Here is a 15,225-nt window from a genome sequence, read left to right on the forward strand (position 1 = left end):
AGACATGTCCTTGCAATCCAGGCGATTACATTTCGCTGCGATGTCTCCTACCCTGCGTTGTGGTTTTATCGGCTTGTCCAAACGATTTTGCGAAGATTAACTCGTATCAGCCGAAGGATGTTGAATTCGTTGTGCATGATGTCATCGATTAGCTACCTACTTGAGACAGAAAGGTCTAGCACAGCATTGATTGAGTGTGCTGTAGGTTCGAAGCCAGCCGACTAACTTCTCTCTACCTTTCGACGCCCAGATATCATCACGACTGCATTTTCCTCTGCCCCCGACGGCCTCCATTTCTCTTTGAACTTATTGCAGTAACATCAGTGGCTAATGACTGATTCTGGGGAGGGTGGCACGGATTTCCGATAAAGTGAAGATCTGACTATCGTGCTATGGGCCATGGCTGGTGTTGGACGATTGGGTGGTCTGGACTGCAGTGGTAGTGGATAGGAGAGGTGACTATGGACATTGGCCAACAGCGGAGGGCTCCAGGTTTGAGAAGGGATAGAGCGTCAAAGGTAAGCGCGGCGGCAGCGATGGCAAGGCAAAGAGATGATGCTCGGGAAGACGTCGTGGTCAAGCAGCAACAAGAGACAAACCGTCCATGACTGCCGCACCTGCTGTTGACACGGTTATTTCCTTCCTGCTTTTAATGTATGTCAACTGCGCTTCCCTCGCCAGATTTCCTAGCCTTCAAGTCGCGTTATCGCAAGCTGCACGCTGCATCATCTTCTCGTTCTCTTTCACTCAACCTGAAGGTCGTGTACCGCCCTACTTTTTACCCATCCAACCTTTCTATGACACACAAGTGCCAGCACCATGCCCTCACGCCGGATCCCTCAAGAAAAGCGCCATCCATGTACTCACATTACCATGACCCGCCTCTTCGATCCCATGGGCTCCTTCATATGTTCCGTGTGCAGCAAGCACCCTGACATCGGATGGCTGTATCGGTGTACACAAGATCACAATGGCTGTCTGCCAGAGAGCGATTTCACACCCATGAGGATGGCCGCGGTCAGCCTCGACTTCAGTGCACACAGTCTCAGTCCCCCAGTCGTGAAAGCTATTGATGAAGGGCAGTACACGGCCGACCAGATCAAAACATTGATAAAGCAAAAGGAGAAAGTCAGTGATATCATTTTAGGTGCGGCTGGTCGACCTCCTACTTCATCGACTTCAACCACCACATCGTCTTCGTCCGAAGGTACATTCTCGATCTTACCTCAGAGTACCACTTTCTCAACAAACTCAACCGCTTCCCTCGACGAAGAGATCAAGGCAGCTTATGACTGGAAAGAATTACAGAAAGTGTGGATGTCACAGCCGGCAATGCCTCCTCCCGATTGCCAGTACAAGGCACCTGTATCAGGCACGCCTGAACCACCTGGTGGCCCGACGCTCCCGACGCTCCCGACGGACCAAATTTGTGACTTCAAAGTCTGTCCCAACTGCCGCCCAACCTACCGCGAGCGCGCCTACCAGTCTCTTGACCACATATTGAGTGATCCAGTACGGCTTCCACCAATATGGGAGCTTGAGAATCGCAGAGTCTCTGATGCTCGAATCGTTGCACAAATTGGACAGCCGGCACTTTCTCGATTCTATACTGTAGCCACTGCTGGCTCATTCCGATCAGATAAGACCGTACTCGAGATGGGCGGTGGACGTGAGGATGCGTCAACACCAAGCCCACAAATTGATGAGAATCATTCTGTGCGTAGGCGAAGTGGTTTCCGGGACACCGTCAGGAAGGCTCTGGCAAGAGCTAAGCTTGAAGATCTTCCGCCTCTACCGTCCACCAGTGACCCTGGACCTGGCCAGGACTCTAATGTGGACAGATCGCGACCATCTCGCTCTCTTATCTTCAGACGCGGGAGATCCCGTCCCACCTTATCCTTTGTCGAAGCACATGGTCGAGTTGTCGACACCAGTTCACTGCAAGATTCGGTCATGTTGATGTTGGCAACCAATACTCCTTTGCCACATACACCAACGATCAGCAGCCATCAGCTGAGCCAGTTGATAGAACAACGCAGTGAGCCGAGCAACCTTGCGACTACGTTGCGGTCTCTGGGTCTTCTCACCCATGTGTAATCCTGATTTCATGTCAGCACGAAGACAATGTACAACACATGGAGAATCTTGAAGCGAAGCGAGAGTGGAGCACATATGGCTAAGCCTGGCCCACGAGAGACACATGGGGCACTGCAATAGAAGGCGACACAATTGATGGGTGACAGATAAAGTGAGCTGCAAGGAGGTGCTTCGGACAAAAGCATATTGTAACGCAAGATGTACGTTAGGGACTCGACAACGCAGGGGCGCATCGAGGATGTAGCTAGTTGCGACGAGAAATGAGATCATTCAGCTTCTGCAATTGCTCAATTCATATATTGCGCAAGTTTCCCAGTTATCTTCGTCTTGCAATATTGCAAGGCAAGAAGATCGAGTAAGCGACGTTCCCGCGCTCATTATATTCAGTCTACTAATGCGTAGACCAGTTGTCATCCATTCCACAGTCACTAGGCCAGCTAGGCTGTTCCCATCTCGAGTGTCATTCATATTGGTTCTTCGTCAGATCCAAATAGATCAATGCAGTCATTGTCATAAATCAGATCTCGTTGGTCGTCCCTTGTTTTCATATTTCGTGATATCCTTTTGTAGATGTTGGTTCTCCGTGACTTTACTCTCGATATGCCGGCGGTGGATCGTGAAAGTCACCCGTATAACCGAATCCGTTTCTGTCGTGCCGGCCCGAGAATGAACTCGACTTCGTTTTCCGCTTTTCGTCGCCATACGGTCTGTACCGCCCAGGGGTCTCAGCATCAAGTTCAGCATATCCTTGCGGCGGCGGGCTGGAGAACAAGGGCCGGCCTTGATCTGCCGCTGGAACGGGTGTCACGTTGATCTGGGGCTGCGAGTGACTGAGCGCCGGCTGGCTATAGGTCGTCGGCACAAAGTGCTCCCGTTGCTGCTGCTGCTGTCGATTGCCAGGGCGATCCTGGCTGCGTTGGTCCACGGTATCTCGCCGCTTCTGCTCTCGGCTCTGGCTCTGGCTCTGGCTCTGGCTTTGGCTTTGGCTCTGGTTTTGCTTTTGCTTTTGGGCCTCAAACATCTCCGGCGGGTACATGTTGGACTGCAACTTGCCCGTCTTCATGTCCAGATGCATGCCTGGCGGAGGATACCATGTTCCAGTCCCAGGGCGTTGCAAAGCCTGGGGAGCAAAGCCATTGGGACGTTGGATCGGCACTTGTCCCGGCCGTTGCGCCTGTTGCGGCCAAATTCCATGGTTTTGTAGCGCGGTCTGTGATTGCGTCTGCGGAGGGTGAGGATGAGACTGCTGCCACCCCGCCGGCGGGCCGGTCGACGGACGATTCTGTGGTGGAGGTGCGCTGTACGGTCGTGGAGGCCCGGCAGGATGCGAAGGCGGCATCAGCTGCTGTTGCTGTTGCTGCGGCATGTATTGCTGCGGTTGCTGTTGCTGATGCTGAGGCCGGCTGTGTCGACTGGGAGGCGAGCCATCGTGACGGCCGTGCTGATGGCCACCGTGGTCATAGCTGTCTCGAGAATGACGGCGTCGTCTTCGTCGCCTCTCACGTTTCTCCTCCTCTTCGTCTTTGTTGTCTTTTCCAATCTCTTTGAGAAGATAGCCCGCGGCAACGAGCTCCAGACCGCCTAGTAGCACCATATTGAGATGTCCAAGCAGGTAGGACGATAATGGCAGCACGAGGGAAGGGAATACTCTCTCTCTCTCTCTCTCTCTGATGGAAGAGTTATCAAAAGATGTGACGCAGGCTCAACAAGAGAGAAGAGACGATCCGATTATAGAGTATGTAGAGAGCGACAGACTATGATCCTAGTGGCGAGGCGACAAGGCGTGTTTCTATGCGGCTCGTCTGTCATCTCTCGCTCGTGGTGGCCGGCGAGCGACCTTAGTATGGCAGAGGCTGCTCCGCGTACCAGATTTTCTCACTCAGCTGCGGCTGAAGGCGAACGCTTCAGACAGCCTTGTCGCCTGACGATGTCATGCGGTGCCTAGGTACGAAGCAAATCATCCCTGCCGGTGGATCATACTAGTACTACTTAGGTAGTACTACGTAGTATTCCTCGGTTGTCCTTCCTGATTCTGTAGCACGGCGAAGTACAGGGGTCTTTCGCACTGATTGGTGTTTGATGTCTCTATATCAAAGGATCGTCTCAAACCGAGAGAGGCACTGCTTCGCAACTCCGAGTTAGGAACGGAATTTATTTCTATATACTTTTCAGCCATAGGCCTGGCAATATGCTGCGCAAACATAGCAGAATGCTGATGCACCAGGGCTAAAGCAATGACAAAACGTTTGGAACATGCGCCTTCGCTCTTTGCAACACATACAAACACAAACACACAGATCAAACAGACTCGGACAGGTGGGTTCTCGACTGCGTCCCGTCACCACACCGATGCCATGTTTGATCCTAGCGAACTTGATCGGGCACGGGCACAGGCACCTTCCATCCGTGCAAACAGAAGTCGTAACTTTTGTCTCCAACCGCTACTGCTCACAGACCTTACAGTGCGAACAAAGTAGCCGCTCCAGCCACGAAGATGCCTCCAATGTTCCAAATCAGCTGTGCAGCACCACCCGCAAAGGTCGAGGGGGTCGCCGATGGACCGGATGCAGACCCTGTCGAGCCGCTGCCAGCAGTGGCCACTGTGCCAGCCGAACCAGTTGTAGCTGCGCTGGTGTAGCCGACGACCGTGGTGGATGTGATAAGGTAAGCCGTAGACGAGTTTGGGCCCGTGGTCGATACGGCCGAATCGGAAGTAACTGTCGTGGTTTCGGGTGCTGTGGCGTTCGCTGGGATAGAGGACGATTCTGTCACTTGGAATGGTGGTAGGATGGCGACAGAAGCGCTGGAGTTGGCGGAGCTGGTTGTGGTCGTGTTAGAAGGGGCTGAGCTGGCGCAACTGGCGTTCTCAAGGCAGGAGAATTGAGTCGAGTCTAGTGTTCAACGGTTAGTCACCGGCAAGCAATCCGTCTCATGTGAGAGTGTCTTACATTGAAACTCTCCGGTGCCGTCGACGATGATCAGCATGCCGTATCCAGTATCGGTACTCTGCTTTCCTGGAGCCAAGTCACAAGGAACAGACCAGTTGAAGGACTTTTGGTCGGCGGGGATGCCTGATGCGATCGCAGTATCCGCTGGGACGCAGTTGGACGAGGCGCCGTGGCAGAGAACAAGGCTGACAGTGACGCCATCGGTAGGGTGGCTTTCAGGATCCCAGGTGACTTGGACTTCTTTGCCTTGAGTGATGGGCTGCTGTGATCAGTACATAATCCTGAGCTGAACCTGTATCAACCTACCTGGGACAAGTCTGGTGTGAGTAGAGGACCCCAAGTGCTTGCGCCTGGTTTGGTGTAGGCATGGGCGAAAGTGACGAGGCCGGCGGCGCCGAGAAAGGCCTGAATTGAACGCATATCGATCGAGGTCTGACTATTCAAGACTCCGAACGGTTTATCTTCTTCAAATTTCTGTGGACAACCGAAAAAGATATGGGGAATGGTCGCTCTGATGGTTGACTGATGACGGCAACCAAAATCGCAAAGACCTGCTGGAAATGCAGAATGGCAGACTCTAATAAGGTTGGACAATGAATTATTCAGCTCTTGATACAGGACATAAAGTAGCGAAAGTCAGCTCAGAGGGATGCGGTTCCTTTGCTAGACATGGTTGGCGGTGGTTTTGCTGCTCAGCCTCCGCTTTGCCCGTTGTTTCATCCACTTGGGAAATTGGTTGCGCGACGGTCGGGCCTCTGAAAAAAAGGAGACCATCATCGTGTCGAGGGGCCAACGACAGATCTCGAACGTTGATGGGTGTCTAGTTCCAGACCCATCGATCAAACCATACTGTAGCCGGGAAAGCTCCCCTCTTGACGAGGTGGCATTGGTTTACTTGCCGTCATATCCACGGGTAACCAGGCGTTGGACGCCTTACCTTTTCAAGGGCGGCTTCTGTTTAAGGGAGCAGAACCCAGCGAGTCGCGATGGAACGGAGGACGAAACGAGGAGCAAAAGGCGAGACATCATGGCTTTTCGGTTTCTCGATAGAGACATTGAGAGTCGTCAGGTCATCATGGCAAGAGGAGGGCTGATTGCTGCAGAGGAGGGGGAGAGGGAGGAGGACGAGGACGAGCAGGACGAGGAGAGGGAGGATCAGGGTCTCTGCATCTCGTCCCCAGATTCCCGTGGCGTGGCGGCGATTCGAACGATGATTGGTTTCTTGCCGGGTGCATTTCAGGATGGTTGGTACGTCGGTAGCTGGTATTGCACGACTCCATCTTGGTGTGTGTGATGTGTCTGACTCTAGGATCCCAGCCGGCAGTTCGCACAACGCTCAGACGATGCCTGAAATCGGACAACTGCGACTTCGGTCCTTCGTTGTCTCTCTGCACGTCTCCATGGCCCCGCCGTGCTTACTAGTACTATGTCAAGTTTGATGCGCGGTGGCATGCTGTCTGTCGCTGTCTGTTCAGAAGTGGTTGCCCGACCCATGGAGAGTAGGAGAGAGCAGCGGACGGCTAGCAGTGGCCGTAACTTACCATGTCCTCGTCACGTTCCAATGAGTCGCCGGACAGCTCGAAGGCCAATCGAACTCCCACCTTGCTGACCTCCGGCCTCCAAAGCGACAGTTTCCCGATCGCAGCGACGAAAAGCTCCTGCGAAGTCGATAAGGACGCAGTCGAGTTGCGAAGATTGCGCCATCAGCACGGCTACCACCATCGCAGCAAACATGGCGACAATAGCGACGAAGATTCCGGCTCGGGCTACGGCAACAAGGAGAGCGACGATGACGGCGACACTGACGAGGAAAAGAGAATCATGGTCCTCCCGCTGAAGCATGTCGAGACCCCATCGGAGGAATACACACTTGAAGAGGAGGCGACCGTGGTGCGCAAGCTGGACCGCAAGCTGGTGATATTCCTGGGGTTTCTGTACATGCTGTCCTTCCTCGACCGGTCCAACATTGGCAATGCGCGCATAGCTGGGCTGGAGCAGGACCTGTCGCTCTCGTCTTCGCAGTACGACTGGCTCTTGACGGCCTTCTACATCACGTACATTGCGTTCGAGTGGATGATCCTGCTGTATCGAGTGGTGCCGCCGCATGTCTACATCTCAATGTGCGTGCTGTCCTGGGGCATTGTCGCCAGTCTCCAGAGTGTGACGACCTCGTTCAAGCAGCTGCTCGTCCTGCGTGGACTGTTGGGAATCACCGAGGCGGCGTTCGGCCCAGGGGTCCCCTTCTACATGACGTTCTTCTACAAGCGCTCCGAACTGGCGTATCGAGTTGGTCTGCAGATATCGGCCGCGCCGCTGGCCACCAGCTTCGCCAGTTCCTTGGCTTGGGTCATCATCAAAGTGAGTCAGAACGGGCCGATCGCTCCATGGCGTGTCCTGTTCTTGGTCGAAGGCTTCCCGTCCATTCTCACGGCCGTCGCGGCGTGGTACTACATCCCCGACTCGCCGGCCAAAGCGCGATACTTGACGGCGCGAGAGCGAGATGTTGCAGTCCTGCGACTTCAAGTTGAACAGCGCCAGTCACAGTCGCATTCATCGTATGGCGTCTCACCGCCTGGGGGTCATGGCCTCAAGACCAAGGTCATTCTCTCCGCCCTCCTCGATCCCAAATCCTACCTGACCGCCCTCATGTTCCTCAGCGTCAACGTCTCCTTCAGTTCCCTTCCCGTCTTCCTCCCTACCATTATACACAGCATGTCCTTCTCCGCTGTGGCATCACAAGCCCTCGCCGCGCCGCCTTACCTTTTCGCCTTTGTGTTCGTCCTCCTGGTCGGCCGATACAGCGACAATGTGCCCGACTCCCGCTCGTGGTTTTTGGTCGCGGTCTCCCTGCTGAGTGCTCTCTCGTACGCCAGCATCGCCATTGCTGGGTCGTTCCACGAATCACTCGGCCAGGCAGGTAGCATCACAATCCGCTATGTCGCCGTCTACGGGGCCGCCATGGGCTTGTTCGCATCGGTCACGCTGATCATCACGTGGACATTGAACAATCAGGCCACCGCGACTGGGAAAGGGACCGGCCTCACCATCCTAAACGTGGTCGGCCAATGCGGGCCACTCATTGGTGTCCATGTGTTTCCAGAAAGTCAGGGCCCCTTCTACATTCAGGGCATGGCTGTCTGCGCAGCTTTCATGGCCGTCGGCGTGGCTGGCTTGGCAGTCGTGTTGAAACTTGTGCTTCGGCGCGAGAACGCCAGGAATGGTTTCTATCCCTCAGGAAGCGGAAGCGATGGGTGGGAACTCATGAGCCCGTCATTGGCTGCGAGGGATGCGGAAGAGGACAACGACCCTGCAGTCCGGTCGGACGAAGTCAAGAAAACGCTGATTGGGAGGGCGAGAAAGGTCAACGGCGAAAGCGCAGGCTTTCGATACATACTCTGAGGCGCAATGTTTTGCAATTGCCGGTAAATGCTTCGAAGGCCTTGCATCAGGTATCCGCCAGATCCGAAAAATGTCAAGAAACCTAATGGGGGAACATTGTCTTCGCCCTTGTCAGAGAACTGAAGCAATAGTTTACCAATCAAGAAGCAATCGATTCCTTTAGTGCGCGGTCAAACTTGGCTCTTCATATATACACTTGGTCAACGCAACGGCGACCTGAATCTTCTGTGAGAGCTCTGCCTCCACAATCCCAACTTCATGAGTCGCATACTACAGCTTGAAGATTGTATCGATTGTCATAACCTCCCGTTTTCAATCAGAAGACCAGCAAATTCCACAACAGCCTCAACAGTCCCATTACGCTTTATGGGAACCGGTTGAGCTGTCACTTCCGCCAGGGTTCTTATCTTCCTCAGATCTCTGGGCCCCCAACTTTTGCATCTGCTCCATTGTCAAGTCCGACTTGTCACTCTTCACTGTCTGCTCGCTGTTAGATGCGAGCTCTGGTTTCCATTCGCCCTTTCCGGTCTTGGCTTTTTCGACGCTGTCGTTCTTGTGATGGTCAATCTCGTGATGGCGGTCGTCGCGATCTTCACGTTCCACCATGCGTTAGCAACAGCTTCTCTGAAAGTAAAGGGGGGCCAATGTATTGTTTGGGTATCGAGGAGTTTGAATCTATAATCGACCTTATAGACAGAAAGTGGTCGATCTTAGATGGTTGCGTACCCCAACATGGAGGCATCAAAGGGATGTTCGGCATCGAAATGAGATCAATCACAAGGGAACGTACGGAGATGGTCCTCGCCCATTGCTGCACGAGCCGATGAAGTATGGATTGCTGCAACTGGACGCTGAGGAAGAGCTCTCGCTACTGTCCGCAGCGGGGTAAAGGTTCGGGCGATAGAAGACATGGCGAGACGGATGTAGTGCTGCTTTCACAGAGATGATATTCGATGTCTGAAGAGTATACGGCAGATGTCTCTGAATCAATTGGTTGTAGGGGCGTCGAGCAAGAAGAGGTTGGAGGGTCTGTTCGAGCTTTTTATGAAGTACAGGGTGGCTCCGGGGAAAGAGTTCGCTGGGTCCAAGAAACCCTGAGGTACCGAGGGTTGCTGCTCCCTGAAGGACCCGTGGCTGCGTTGTGGTGATGCGCCTGTTGAGCTCATGACGTCGTGCTGGCCAACGTGATCTGGCGTCATAGTATGGCTGGCAATTGGTACTGTGGAGCATCGTACCCGCTCGGTCAACATTTCCGTGCTGGAAGCGTTGGCCCTGCAGTGCGATTATTCGGCGAGACACAATTGGCTGAAGAGCAAAGGCTCAACCCAGTCAATATCACGTGCACGACAAGCCTCCTTACATAATCAAGCCCCTAACTGAGCGAGAGGTGATATCACAACGACATAGCAACAGCTGTATGGTTATATATTTTCCCAGACCATATGTGGCGGTGGACTCGATCAGAGTCTTATGTGTTGGATATTCCCCGAGGAACTGGTATCAGTGTGCTGGAATTCTGAATCTGTAGAGTCAACTTTTACACTCATACTGACACTCCCCCAGCTCAGAGAGCTACTATACAGCATATCTCCTGAATACAACAATTCAGGAGAAGAGTACTACGCCTAAATTGCACATTCTTCCATGGGGACCCTCCTGATGTACAGAGACCGTTGTCACTCTGAGGTATCATCGGCCTTCAAGCCCTTACCTTGCTGCCCTTCTTGACTCTCTGTTTGCTTTTCCACAGGGGTACTCATCCGGCTCTCCTGCGGCTCGCTCTGCACATCATCCTGTGTTGCCTCTTGTTTCTCTTCGTCCTTCGCACCGGATTCCGTCGTTTTGACCGATTTCCATTCCATGGCGAGGGCCCCGAAGATCGCTATGCAGGCAAAGGCAAGGGCACAATAGAACACGATGACAATGGCCCTGTTGTAGGCCTCGATCACACTGGGAAGCTGCTCCTTCGAGAATACGTTCCTCAATTCAGTCGCGCCAGTGCTGACCACGTCCTGGGCGCTGATGCCTCCAATGTGCCGAAGTCGTTTGATAAGCTGATTATCAAGGACATTTTGTCCGAGCGCGACGGCAATAATCCCACCTAGCCCTTGGCCGAAAAAGACAAGTGAGACCCCGGTTGGCGCATCTTTCTTGTCCAAGGCGGCTTGAGCGGCGATATTCGTCTGTTGCAATCCGAGCCCGACGCCTAAACCGAACAGTACCTGGACACCGATCCACATCGAATGACCCGTATGGGGCGTGAATAAGGTGAAGAGACCTGTACCGATCGGTACAAGAATGCCCCCGGCAAGTATTACAGGATTGGTGTAGCCGACTTTGCTGACAAAGATGCCAGCCATGATCGAGGCAATGACAAGAGAAAGGATGAAAGGGAGGGTGGAGTATCCTGAGGTGATGGCCGAATCGCCCTTGATCGCCTGAAACCATATGGAAAGATAGTAAACAATGATGAAAAATGCCGATCCGAGACAGAAGCTGTAGAAAGTTGCGGATGCGACAGTGCGCTGTTTTGCAATGCGTGGCGGTACAGTGGCGGACTCCTGTTGCCAAAACTGGATGGCGATGAAAACAATGAGGAGCACCCCAAAGAGCACCCAGAGGGCGATGATGCGGCCATCTGACCAGGCGTATGTTTGCCCACCCCACTGAAGTGCCAGAAGCAGACAGACAATGCATGGGACAAAGACAAGCGTTCCGGGAATGTCAACACGGGTAATTTTCTCTTTCACGGGGAGTGATCCGAGAGCCGGGGTGGTCTCTTCGACAACCAAGATCAGGAAGACCAATACCACTGCCCCGATAGGTAGGTTGACGTAGAAGCACCATCTGTTGTCAAGTTAGCGTTTCTCCTGCAACAGTGACGAACGGAGACCTACCTCCAGGTAACCTTGGTGGTGAATACACCACCTAGTAGAGGACCTGCAACCGACGCTATACCAAAAACAGCGCCGAGAACCCCCATCAGTAAACTACGGCGCTGAAGAGGTGCGGCATACATCATCAAGATCATGGCTCCATTGATCAGACCTCCAGCTCCGAGACCAGCTACGGCCCGGCCCCAGATGAATCCCACGGAACTCGGTGCCGCTCCGCAGACCGCAGACCCGACCTCGAACACGAAAACAAGGCTGATGAAAATCCATTTCGGAGAATAAAATGTATACAGCCGTCCAAAGAAGAGCTGAAGTCCAGTGGCCGGGAGTAAGAAGGCGGCGTTGTACTATTTCCAGTCGCAAATGTCAGTAACCCCCCGTGGACTGTGGAAGGGGGAATGAAAACGTACCCAGCCTGTGTCGCCAAAGCTCTGGAAATGATCGGTGATCTTGGGGAGAGCAGTTGCAATGATTGTACGGTCGAGAGCGACCAAGAAGATGGAAAGATAGATACTGGCCAACAGCAGAACCAACTTGAGTCCTTCGGGATAGGATTCAGAGTGGCTTGTCACCTGGTCTAGTGGCGACTGGTCCTCTTTCAATCCGTCCGCTGAGCGATCCACAGATGTATCACCGTTCGGCGGCGATGGAGGCCCTACGGCCTCTGCATTTTCTGGAGGGGACATGTTTGGCAAGACTAGGAAGAGGAGGAACGGAAACCGGTTGGGGTTGATCGGGAATTCAACAATGTTGCCATGAAGACAGAACCTTGGTACTTTGGAAGTAGAGAGTGAGGGAGCGCAGGGGCAGGCTACAACATACCTTATATTTAGACATTACTCGAAGAAGTACATACCTGTCAGATACCGGGGGAAACATGCGTGTGGTCTCATGGAGGATAGAATAGAATAGACAAGAATGGTGGAGTCATGTCCTAGTACAGAGTAGGAGTTTATGCACGAAACGGAGGTGCAAACGGGGCTAAGCCCCTTAATACCGGGCCGTCACGGAGCTTGTTTTCGCCGTTACCAAAAATACCCCATGGACCTTCCGATACGCTGGCCTGCACCACTTGTAACCTCCGTCTCCTTGCAAAAGCTGTACCTGGAAAGATATTTTGGTATGGAGTACTCATATTGATACGAGCAGATCCCCATCCTAATCCCAGATCTGGCGTTTCGGGCCCGAAGTGGATGTTCTGCCCGGCCGAAGGCTGCATGTTGTATGGCAATGGAAGGTTCCGAATAGTATCAGAAAGTAGTATCAGAGACACTAACAATGTGCTTAGCAGAGCTTGGCCCAAAGCATATAGACTACCCACGCTGCTCTAACAAGATGATTTTGGGGATGATGTCGAAAGAAACGAGCTGGTAAGAGATGCAATGGCGGTAGTACAGTTCCTGGCCAGTCAACTACATAGTCAATCAACACGTACCGAAAAGTGGCGTCTCATTATTGCGACAAGCTGGGGCGGTTGGAAAAGGGGTTGCTGAACAGGTACTCAACGATTAGTCGATCGACGCTGCTTTACAGTTGCTCCGCCGGCTGGCATTGGGCACAGGGCGGCATCACCATCCTCCATAACAGGGTAAGGTCGCGAGTGGACCTCACCTCGTCGCGTACCGTAGTAGTTCAATGCGCGTCAAAACGTATCACACTGCAGGATATGCGCCCGGGTATACAAAGGACCTGATGCAATCAATTGAGCACCTATGCCGCACACGAATGCGCCATGTTAGAGTCTCCGTCCAAGAGACGTAGGATAGGTAGCCTTGAGCCAGGTATCGACGCTGCTGGCATCGCGAATAATCCTGGCGCACAACCTACGACCCCGAGCAGAGCTTCATATCAGTCGCCAACGAAAAGTTCCCTAGCACGCTCACATCCCCATCTCGTCAGCCGAAACATACCTCCGGTCTTGACAACTTCCAGAGGGAAGAGTTTGAGAGACGAGATCTTGAACAGAGCTGCTCCGAATGCCGAAGCCGAAGCCGAGGCGCCCAGGGCCTTTACTCCAATTCCAGACCAGGCTGACGGCGCAACGGACCAAGATCGGCGAATTACTGTGTTGGACGAAAGAGATGGAACTAGCAGAGCCAGGCCAAATACGACCCGGAGCCGGCCAAGGGCAACGGACCGGTCTGAGAAGAGAACTTTCAATGAAGACATTTTATCTTCTGTGATCAAGCCGGCGCTTGTGCGGAGAGGAGGGCCAGATGCCAATGTACTCGCCCGGCCGAACGGTGACGAGCCTGAATTGCCTCCGACGCCAGTTCAGCTAGGTTTGAGTCTTGTGCCAGATAGACCCCGAGGTCTGGCCTCAAGCAGCAGTCCGAGGAAATCCTTGAGTGGCAGTGGGAAAAACAGACGGAGAATCAGATCAGACCGGCCTGTCACCAGCAGTCCCCTGAAATTAAAGGCACGGCCAGCAGCCATTGTTAGTGGTGACGAAGCTGCGGGCATTGAACAAGATGAGGTCGGCGAGGCTCAGGAGAGCGAGCCTGAGGTGGACCAGGAGGAGGACCTACCGGGGGAGCTGAAGGAAAAACAAGCCATCCTTCGCTCATTGCGAGAGAGGCTACAGCAGCTTAAGCGCCAAAATGAACGACTGGAGACGGTGATTGAAAAGAGTCAAGAGGTAACCGCAGAGGACGTGTCGTTGCTCGCAGAGGCATATCTCGTGCCTGGACCCACAGAAAACGACTGCCCGCCTCTCGAGCCCAAGAAGTTGTCATCCTATCTCACCTTGTTTGCTCCAAGCAACATACAGCTGAGCTGTCACACAAATACCAAGCTGGTGAAGGGTCGCATCAAGGCTGTCCACACTTTGACTGTCACCGCGCCACCTCCGTGGCTCCCAGCCGTCTTTGCTTGCATGTTTGAAGTGGTCATCGACACTGAAGATGTCAAAGTCGAACAAATCCGGCGGGCAGATATGGTGGTGGACACACGGAGGCCAAAGTTGAAGACGACCGGCATTCATAAATGGCTCCATGGACGAATGGAGGATCCACTACATCGCCTAGACGTCGGAGGGATGCTCTGGGGTATTGGGAAATATTTTGCTGCTGCTGTTGAGCGAGCCAAGACCTTCCATCGCGTGGACGTTCTCTACAAAAACACCGAGTCTGGCGACCTGGACCAGGTTGGCGAGGGCGAAAACAAGGATCTCACACGAGGCAAGGCTGTTGTTCTGAGTCGCTGGTTGGACAAAAATCAGTTGCAAGTGCCCCTTGTGTCGTCAGACCAGAAAAAGGAGAGCAGAGAACCCAGGGCAATCATGCTGACATGGGACCTGGGCCTTGATTGGAACGGAAACGTGAGATCCAGCATGGCAGTCGCTGTTAGCGGAGTCTCGACAAAAGCGGAAGCACGCCTGAAAGACGTCTTTCGCAGTCTGGTTCCCTCTAGAGGTGTCCTGACCGCCTTCAAAAGCGTTTGCAGACTAGTTCAAGGCGAAGACGAGGATTGAATTCTCAATGGGTAATATCAAGGAGCAATGCGCCGAACCGGCGGTTTTCATCTGCGGCTGTAATAGGAAAGCATGAATGAACGACTGACTCAATGGAAAATGTTTGAACATGGTTAAGCAGCGGCCCACGGCCAATGTCAATGGACCAGTAATTGTACCACCGAGCAGCAAAGGCAGACACCGGCTCCACTGGGTAGATAGGTATGGTCTCCTGGAGTAGAACTGCGCGATCTGAGTCTCTATGAATCATCAAAGGCCATTGGAAATGACTTGAATGTGAAATTTGGGTTTCATTGGTATCGCCTTGCAGGTTTATCAGTCAATTGACTTCGAAGAGACGACATGACGATGATTATCCGTGAGGGAAGTCATCCATGGAAGGACCACCATAACACGGCAGCATCGTTTTCTTCGA

The 15,225-nt window shown here is 53.3% G+C and overlaps 7 protein-coding genes across 7 annotated transcripts; 3 read left to right on the forward strand and 4 right to left on the reverse strand.

The window, feature by feature from the left end:
- Window positions 1–1,002: 1,002 nt before the first annotated feature.
- A1O1_02653 (uncharacterized protein) lies at window positions 1,003–2,097 on the forward strand (the record flags this gene model as incomplete). Its single annotated transcript, XM_007723564.1, has 1 exon — window positions 1,003–2,097. One exon carries the CDS (start codon window positions 1,003–1,005, stop codon window positions 2,095–2,097), a length of 1,095 nt encoding a protein of 364 aa, XP_007721754.1.
- A 589-nt stretch (window positions 2,098–2,686) lies between these two features.
- On the reverse strand, window positions 2,687–3,691 carry A1O1_02654 (uncharacterized protein; the record flags this gene model as incomplete). Its single annotated transcript, XM_007723565.1, has 1 exon — window positions 2,687–3,691. One exon carries the CDS (start codon window positions 3,689–3,691, stop codon window positions 2,687–2,689), a length of 1,005 nt encoding a protein of 334 aa, XP_007721755.1.
- An 863-nt stretch (window positions 3,692–4,554) lies between these two features.
- A1O1_02655 (uncharacterized protein) lies at window positions 4,555–5,465 on the reverse strand (the record flags this gene model as incomplete). The annotated part of the gene is made up of 3 exons (XM_007723566.1): window positions 4,555–4,988; window positions 5,046–5,304; window positions 5,352–5,465. The coding sequence occupies 3 exons, from the start codon at window positions 5,463–5,465 to the stop codon at window positions 4,555–4,557; spliced, it is 807 nt and encodes a 268-aa protein (XP_007721756.1).
- A 1,122-nt stretch (window positions 5,466–6,587) lies between these two features.
- A1O1_02656 (uncharacterized protein) lies at window positions 6,588–8,444 on the forward strand (the record flags this gene model as incomplete). Its single annotated transcript, XM_007723567.1, has 1 exon — window positions 6,588–8,444. One exon carries the CDS (start codon window positions 6,588–6,590, stop codon window positions 8,442–8,444), a length of 1,857 nt encoding a protein of 618 aa, XP_007721757.1.
- A 357-nt stretch (window positions 8,445–8,801) lies between these two features.
- On the reverse strand, window positions 8,802–9,355 carry A1O1_02657 (uncharacterized protein; the record flags this gene model as incomplete). The annotated part of the gene is made up of 2 exons (XM_007723568.1): window positions 8,802–9,034; window positions 9,235–9,355. 2 exons carry the CDS (start codon window positions 9,353–9,355, stop codon window positions 8,802–8,804), a joined length of 354 nt encoding a protein of 117 aa, XP_007721758.1.
- A 765-nt stretch (window positions 9,356–10,120) lies between these two features.
- Window positions 10,121–12,024, reverse strand: A1O1_02658 (uncharacterized protein; the record flags this gene model as incomplete). The annotated part of the gene is made up of 3 exons (XM_007723569.1): window positions 10,121–11,291; window positions 11,342–11,685; window positions 11,749–12,024. The coding sequence occupies 3 exons, from the start codon at window positions 12,022–12,024 to the stop codon at window positions 10,121–10,123; spliced, it is 1,791 nt and encodes a 596-aa protein (XP_007721759.1).
- A 1,046-nt stretch (window positions 12,025–13,070) lies between these two features.
- A1O1_02659 (uncharacterized protein) lies at window positions 13,071–14,810 on the forward strand (the record flags this gene model as incomplete). The annotated part of the gene is made up of 1 exon (XM_007723570.1): window positions 13,071–14,810. The coding sequence occupies one exon, from the start codon at window positions 13,071–13,073 to the stop codon at window positions 14,808–14,810; it is 1,740 nt and encodes a 579-aa protein (XP_007721760.1).
- Window positions 14,811–15,225: the final 415 nt, after the last annotated feature.

This window comes from Capronia coronata, assembly GCF_000585585.1.
Source record: "Capronia coronata CBS 617.96 chromosome Unknown acBCG-supercont1.2, whole genome shotgun sequence".
NCBI lineage: Eukaryota > Fungi > Ascomycota > Eurotiomycetes > Chaetothyriales > Herpotrichiellaceae > Capronia > Capronia coronata.